We start from the raw sequence: 7,587 nt of genomic DNA, 5'->3' as shown, positions 1-7,587 counted from the left end.
ACACAAGCTCGAGAGTGCAGATGGAAGACAGCTAGGAAGTGATGAGTTCGAGTATTACCTTTGTTTTAATGTAATTTAAATTTCTGTAATGTAATTTTTAATATTGGCTGCGCTTTACATACCGGCTGTCAAAATGAAAATTTAAGTCAGTTTTTACAAGCTGGTAGAAGTTAGCCCAGCATACCACTGAAAGGTCTCAAGATATCTCAAAGATAGCAAAATTCAACTTTTCCGTTCTGTTTTTTTTAAGGTATGCTTTTTTTTTTGGCTGAGGAAGATCAGCCCTGAGCTAACATCTGTTGCCAATCTTCCTCTTTTTTTGTTTTTTTCTCCCAAAGCCCCAGCACGTAGCTGTATATCCTAGTTGTAGGTCATTCTAGTTCTTCTGTGTGGGATGCCACCACAGCATGGCGTGATGAGTGGTGCGTAGGGCCCGCGCCCAGGATCCGAACTGGCAAACCCCAGGCCACTGAAACCGAGCGCAAGAACTTAACCACTCGGCCACGGGGCTGGCCCCTCAATTTCTCCTTTTGATGCTTTAGATTCCAGATGAACTACTGGAATCAGCAGCAGGAATCTGAGGGACTTTGGACTATTAATAAGTAGAAAGCACACAAATCCTTTGAGCATGCCAGGGAATAACTGGGGGTTTGATTCATTTAAAATATATCTACATACAGCAAGGATCATCAGGCTTTACAATTTCAACCTATTTTTTCAAATTTCAGCTAAGAGTGATCTTCAAACTCAGGATGTGGTCCATGCAGGAGGCGGCCAATGAGCGAAGCATATGGCTGTCTTCTTCCTTCCCATCTGGGCATCCTGGACGGCTCTTACCAAAAGTCTGAACCAGGGAAGAAGAAGTTCACTTGAGTAGCCAGGAAAACCGCTAATGATTTGCCCGGGGAGGACCCACATACCAGAATTCAATTTAATTTCTTCTACCCAACCAAGTGTTAGTGGAGAAGATGTGAACCAGGTGTTGAGAGATTGCCTCCACTGCCACCTCCAGCTTCCTTAAACACTGTGTGCTGGTGCTCAGGAGGCTGGAAGTCCTTGCCTGCCTCCTTCGCCCAGTTTTACCTCTGGTAGCACTCCAAGTTTTCCATTCCAAGTGATTTGTCCCGGGTAGGAACTACAAAAGAAAAAAACAGGCCGCAGGCTTCAGCAGCTCCGATTAGTGGCAGCCATCACCCGTTCTGAGAGCTCACCAGGCTCTCCGTTTCCCTGCCACCTCTGCTCATCAGGGAGCCAAGTGCAGAGCCAGACCTGCTAGTTCCGGCACCCTGTTGGTGAAGGCGGCTCGTCGAGCCTAGCGGCTAGGGCTTGGGAAATATGTACTTCTTTTTGTGCCCCATGAACAAGGAACTCATTAAGGGTTGCTCATTTGATATGCAGAAAATATTTCTTGAACTTGTGGCCTAAACGAAGGCTCTGTGCTGAGCGCCGGGCTGGACGACTGGTTCCGGCCGTCTCAGAAGTGAGGCTGCAGTCAGGGCTGACCCGGGGCCCCTGCTGCTCTTCCGGACCCTTAAACTGAGCATTTAAAGGGGACCTATGTCCACCTGTGAGAGACAGGACGGTGGAGCCCGTCTCTTCAGGCTTCCTGTGATTCTTTCGCTTTCTATGGAGAGGATGAGGGCCCTGCCTGGCACCTCCTCTCAAGGACTGGCTCTCTGCACAGCTGATGCACTTGCCGGGGCTGTGAGCGCTCTGGGCGGAAGGGCAGGGGAGGGCTCAGGGTTATGAAAACAGCTTTGGGACTCCCCCTGCCTGGGGTCTCTAGGAAGGAGACTATTCTTAGGAAGCGTCTCTACCCTGAAGGAGCTTTTCTTCACCACTCGGCCTGAAGGACTTCTTTTTGAAAAAGATCTGGACTAGAGTCGAATCCCGAACTGCAAAGAGATGGCCAATTAGGCTGCTTGGCCGCGTTCTAGCCAAGGAGGCAGCCCCTGCCTTTCAGGGCCCGGCACAGGCTGGAAAGAGATTCTTGGCCCACGGTCCCGTGGCGCGCTGGGATGCAGGAAGCCCAGTTCACAGTCCCTGCCCCTCTGCTCATGGAGAAACCATGAGTCAGCCTATCCCATTCCCTCCTGTGCTGAGAGCCCAACGCAGACAATTGCCTGGCAAAGCAGGAAGAGGGGAAAGGGAAGCTGCAGGAAAATAAACATTTCCTTGCATTTTACTTGGAACTGAACAGCATTTGTGGCGTGCTAAGATCCATAGCATCGCCCAACTCCCCCCGCCTGTTTTCCTCCTCTTGTGTAGAAACAGATTCTTTCCTCACCTGATGAGAGTCCAGGGTGCATCCTGTGGAAAAACAGGAGCAAGATATAGAAGGTAAAAGCCAAGCAACCAAAGATCACGCCGCAGACCAGGAAACTATAGCTGCCCCGAGCCTGGAAGACCTGCCAAAGGGAAAACACGGAGACAGGCCATCGAACCGCACACGGAGGAGGAGTGGAGGAAGCAGCCTGCTGGGCTCGGCAGGTCTGCCAGTCAAGTTCAGGCCCGTCACACCAATAGATAGAAACATGTGGAGGAGGCACGTCCTGCCCTCCTTTCAAGGCTATGTTTCTGGAGGAGGCAGAAATCCTGCTCTAAGGCAGGGGCTGAACCTGGTGACCCCTGGAGTCCCTTTCAGCTCTGTGTCTGGGACCTTCTGAAAATCTCTAAATCATTAAAACTCCAGTCATGCTAGGTGTTTCTATGCCCACAAGGCCTGACCAGAGCTTTGCAGAGGATATCTTTATATATTTTCAGCCTTTTACTATGGAAAATTTAAACATATGCCAGAGTAGCCTATGGAACGCCCACAGACCCATCACCCCACTTTAACCATCAGCGCCGCTCTCCCCTGTGCCCGCGCCCCCTGAACGAGATGACCCTGAAGCACACCCTGGCCATGATGTCACCTCCACGCAGAGGCTACTGTGAGATGCGGGGGAGCAGGGCCAGAGGGCAGGGCAAGAAGAGGAAAGCAGAGTAGTGATTAGGGGCATTCTGGGGACTGAGAGACTCAGGTTGGAACGGCATCTCTGTCAGTTACTAGAAGGGTGATGGACCGAGGGCAGGTTGCTTAATTTATCTGAGCTTCAGTATCCTCCTTTGTAAAAAGGGGAATAACAATATGTATATTGTAGTTTTCAGTAAAAAACGGATATGGTTTTTTTCCTGGTAAACAAATAAAACGTGGCTATGTTTGAAGAGGACTGGGAGAGTTGGCCCTTGATCAGGGGAGGAGTTGGGCAGGCAAGCTGGCCCCTTGCAGGGTGGCCAAAGGCTGGGAGAAGTGGAGTAGAGAGTGGGAGGTGAGAAAGGATGGAAAAAGAGCTGTGACTGCAGCTCCAGCCCACCCCAGGCTCTGAGAGCTGAAGAGCTGTCCCACGGGGCCCTCTGGCCCTGCTCCCAGACATGGCTGCTGTTTGCTTTGGACTATACCCTGCAGCCCTTCCCATCTCCAGGTCCCAAATTCAGAGGCTCAGCTTTCAAGGCTGGCGCAGAACCAGAAACAGGTAACACCGACGGAGGGGGCCCTTGCTGTGTGGATGCTCGGGGAAGGGCCAGCTGGGTTCAGCACCTTCTCACCGGCCTGGAGGAGTGGTCCCCAACTGCTCCCCCGCCCAGAGTTTCCCACGTACCGAGCCAACAAGCATCTGGAGGGCCATCTCACCAATTCCTGCCCCTATCACCAGCACCGTGGTCGCACAGCCTAACCGAAAGAGAGGATTTGGATTAGTAAAAGCAAGTTAAAAGACAGAAGTCAGCTAGCGTAATCCAGGTTGTTTCTGGAAAATGGCAAGGCTGCCTAAGGGGACTACTTTGGATTCCTAAGATTTCTCAGACTTTAGCCCTTATCTTTGCTTCAGGAATGCTTGGGTCCTGTGTCATTATGTTCCTTCCTTGTTCTGAAACCTTCAGTTGCTCACGATTGTCTTCAGGGTAAATTCCAAGTTGCTCAGACTGGTATTCAGGGCTCTTCGCAATCTGACCACCAGCTTCCTTTCCAGAAAGATTTCCTGGTCTCCTCAGGCCAGCGCTCTGCCCTAGGCAGACCAGTGTCTTCACTGCCCTGGTGTTGCCTGACCAGCCACACCTCTGATGAATCTGGCGACATGGCACACACCTTCAGAGCCCAAGCTTCAGAGTCAGACTTGGGTCCCAAGCCCAGCTGTGCAGGTAGCCTACTAGCCATGTGACATTAGGCAGGTTCTTCCCTTCTCTTGGTTTCCTGCTGTCAAATGGGCATGATGACACCACCTTCACAGGGTGGCTGTGTGGTAACTCCGAAGCAACCCGTGTAAGTGCACAGTGCTGGCAGAGTCCACCTCGAGCCCGGGCCAGCGCTCCACTTCGACCCTTCGCTGCTGCCTTCAGGATAAAGTCCAAACTCCCTGATGTGGTTCGCAGGCCTTCATCCCCATCCCTGCTGAGAGCTCTCACGCTCCCTGCTGACCTGCCCTCGGCCAGCAGGACTACCTTCAGTGTCACCGGCGTCCTCACGCTCACCGCCGGGTCTGCCATATGTGCTCACTCCCTCCAGAACATTCCTGCTCCTACTCCTTGTCTGGCAAGCTCCCGTTCATCTTTGAAGTCCTGGCTTAGATTCCCTTCAGTCGTCTTCTCCCCCGGCCCTAACCCTGCATTCCTTGCTCTGCCTCTGTGCCCCCTCAGCGCCCCGCCGTCACATACCCCACTGTCTGTGTACCAGGCGGCCTCCCCACCAAGAGAGGACTGCACCAGGAATGTCAGTTCAGCGGCATCTACCACTGCTGATTATGAGCGCAGTGGCCAACGTGCGGTAGACAGTGTTTTCAAATAAGACAGATCATCATCATCCGCCTGCGGCTTTCAGTGCTTCTTTTAATCTCGCTCACATTTAGACCCATCCTGGGCCTTGGCTCTGCCCTGCCACACCCCTCCCCGGAATGCCTTTCCTCTTTCCTTCTGCTTTTCCAAATCCTGGGCCAGCTCCCACCCCATCTCCTCCAGGAAGCCATCTCTAGATTCAACACTGGCCACTCCCTTCTCTGAGTTCCAGCAGCACCCATTGTCAATCCCGCTCGTTCATTCAAAACCCTTTCAGGACCTTTGTGCGTCAGGCACTGTGCCAGACACTGCAGGGAGTCCGATGGATGATCAAAGTTGACACAGATGCTGGGCACCTGTGAGCCAGTTAAGCTGCTAAATCAATTACATTTTCTCTAATGCACAGACAATCCTAAAAGGTAGGTATTTGCAAGCCTATTTTACAGGCGAGAAAAGAGGCTCGAAGAGTTGAATTGCACAAGGTGACAAAGCCAGAAATGGTGAGGCAGGACTGACATTCAGGTCTGCTGATGACCTCAAAGCCAATGCTCCTGCCCTTGTCCCCTGCTGATGCCCATGGGAGCATGGTGTCGAGGAGAGGATGTGAATAATGTAGGGACGAAAGCCTTGAGGTGGGTCAGACACGAGAGGCAGGTACAAAGGAGGAGGCACACCCTTCCAGCAGAGATCAGGGAGGCTTCCCAGAGGGGGTGGGGGGAGGGCAGGAGATAAAGGGGTGGGACAGAGTAGAAGGGGCATTTCAAACAGAGGGTTCACCATGTGCCACAGTGTGGAGGTGCGAGACGGTGTCTGTGCCATCAGGGAAGAGAAAATAACTCCACGTGGCTAGAAGGCAGGCTCTGAGGGGCAGTGGTGGGGAGAAGCCCGGAGGAAGGAAGAGCTCCGCAGGAAGATAGGAAGACTGTGATCCGCTCCGGGTTTGAAAGGACCCTCTGCATCAGGCGGAGGACGAATCAGTCAGTGGTCCCCTGGCTACACGCTAGGATCACCCAGCTGCTCTGGACCCATACCATCAGACTGTGTGGAGAGGAAGCCCAGGCTTGGGTGCTGCTACAAGTGCTCCAGGGGATATTAACGTGGACCCAGGGTGGAGGACCACTGATGGAGGCAAATCTGAAGGCAAGGACACCAGCCCAGACCTGCCAAGGCCGGACGGAAGTGATTAGAAATTGGGAAAAGCTGGGCGCCGTTAAATATTACAAGTGGGTAAGTGACGATAAACCCTTGAACTAAGTCAGGGACAGTGAGAAATGAGATGAAGAGGACGGATTTGAGTCACTATTTGCAAGCGGAATCAACCGATATAACGTGATTATTATTATTAAACCCTAACATTTGTTGATCACTTAACCTCCGTGGGATACACTGTGTGACGGGTGATACCAACATTGTTTCATCACTTCATTTACCGGCTTGAGGCATGGGGACATCCTTGGCTTTCCAGGCTCGGGGTCTCCGTCTCCGTTCCTGTGGATAACTGAGTGCGGGCTGCTCCCCTCGGCCCCAAGTTCCCCCACTCCTCCTCCAAAGAACTCACTCAACTTTAATGCTGGTTTTCCAACACTCGAGGGCTTCTCTAGTTACTTCTAAGGGTAATGTTAAATGTTCAAAACATAATTATTTTTAACTGGTTAAAAAATGCATCTTTGCTATATGTCCTTGGCAGGCTACAGAAAGGGGAGGAGATTGGTCAAGAGAATTAGAGGTTTTTGACATCAAAGAGGCTGTGTCACTCCCCAAATCAGGCGTAGAGTCACTGTCCCTGTCCTCCACACCCCAAACAACATCCACAAGAGCAACAAAGCGCGGAGGCACCCTTACTAAGGTCTCACACCCCTGCCTCTGCCGGGACTTCTCCCGGGACAGTGTTCTCCTTGGAACCCAGAATCCCAGCACACCCGTGGTACAGCATGCCAGCTGTGGGTGAGCAGACACTACCACGGGAAACAAACAACGGCGCGCAGCTTACTGCATCCCCGTGGCCTGAAATCACATGATGCAGGTGTCATGTTGAGTGGGGAGCTTCGCGGTCAGAACGACCCCCGTTGTGAACCTGCTCCCACCAGAGTGGGAGGGGAGCATCATTTCTGCAAGGAGGCAGGCTGATCTGGCTGGAAGACCACAGACAACGGGGTGTGGGGGAAGGGGCGCCCAGCCCGAGGAAAGGCCTCTGCGCTCTTACCCTGCCCGCTCACCTCTGTACTGCAGGATGTCCTCAGTGTAGGCCAGCATGCTGGGGAAGGAGCTGCTGAGGAACAGGCCCAGGCTGGCCGTGCCCAGGAACAGGAACATGACGTTGTAGGAGAACACAAGCAGCACCAGGAACGTCACCATCACACCGACCTGTCACAGCAGAGATGGAGGCCACTAGAAATTGGGAAAAGCTGGACACCCACTGAGAAAAGGAAAAACCAGGAGCCACTGTCCGACTTGGAGAGCATCTCCTCCGGCCCCGGGCGCAGCGCCACGTAACCAGGGCACCGCCCTGTGGGAAACGGGGGAATTGCACCTTCCCTGGTCCGGCGCCCACCGAGGAAGCCCCGAGGATCCGGGAAGGCGCCGGGAGGCCAGCCCACCCAGACCTCTCCGCAAACGGCCCCACACGCTTAAGGAGCGTTTGATGAGGGACGCCCGCCTGGCCCCGGGGTCTCATCTGTCAGCGGGGGGCTCCGTCCGAGGCATCGGCTCTCTCTGCCCCGCGGGCCGGCGCCGTATGAGTCGTCCACTCCTCGTGAAGAGGAGCTGCCTCTCTTTCCC

At 53.3% G+C, this 7,587-nt stretch overlaps 1 protein-coding gene across 1 annotated transcript in view; it reads right to left on the bottom strand.

Moving 5' to 3' along the window:
* Positions 1 to 621: 621 nt before the first annotated feature.
* Positions 622 to 7,587, bottom strand: part of MFSD4A (major facilitator superfamily domain containing 4A) — a 30,862-nt gene continuing 23,896 nt past the window's right edge. The window contains exons 7-10 of the mRNA XM_046682572.1: positions 7,026 to 7,173; positions 3,642 to 3,712; positions 2,288 to 2,408; positions 622 to 1,135 (exon numbers count right to left, since the gene is read on the bottom strand). Of these exons, the coding sequence (XP_046538528.1) occupies positions 1,080 to 1,135; positions 2,288 to 2,408; positions 3,642 to 3,712; positions 7,026 to 7,173 (396 nt within the window). The 3' untranslated portion in view covers positions 622 to 1,079. The remainder of the gene's footprint in view (positions 1,136 to 2,287; positions 2,409 to 3,641; positions 3,713 to 7,025; positions 7,174 to 7,587) is intronic.

This window comes from Equus quagga, chromosome 13 (genome assembly GCF_021613505.1).
Source record: "Equus quagga isolate Etosha38 chromosome 13, UCLA_HA_Equagga_1.0, whole genome shotgun sequence".
In the NCBI taxonomy this organism is placed as follows: domain Eukaryota; kingdom Metazoa; phylum Chordata; class Mammalia; order Perissodactyla; family Equidae; genus Equus; species Equus quagga.
The sequence above is the reverse complement of the archived record's forward strand: the minus strand, read 5'-3'. Positions and strand labels throughout refer to the sequence as shown.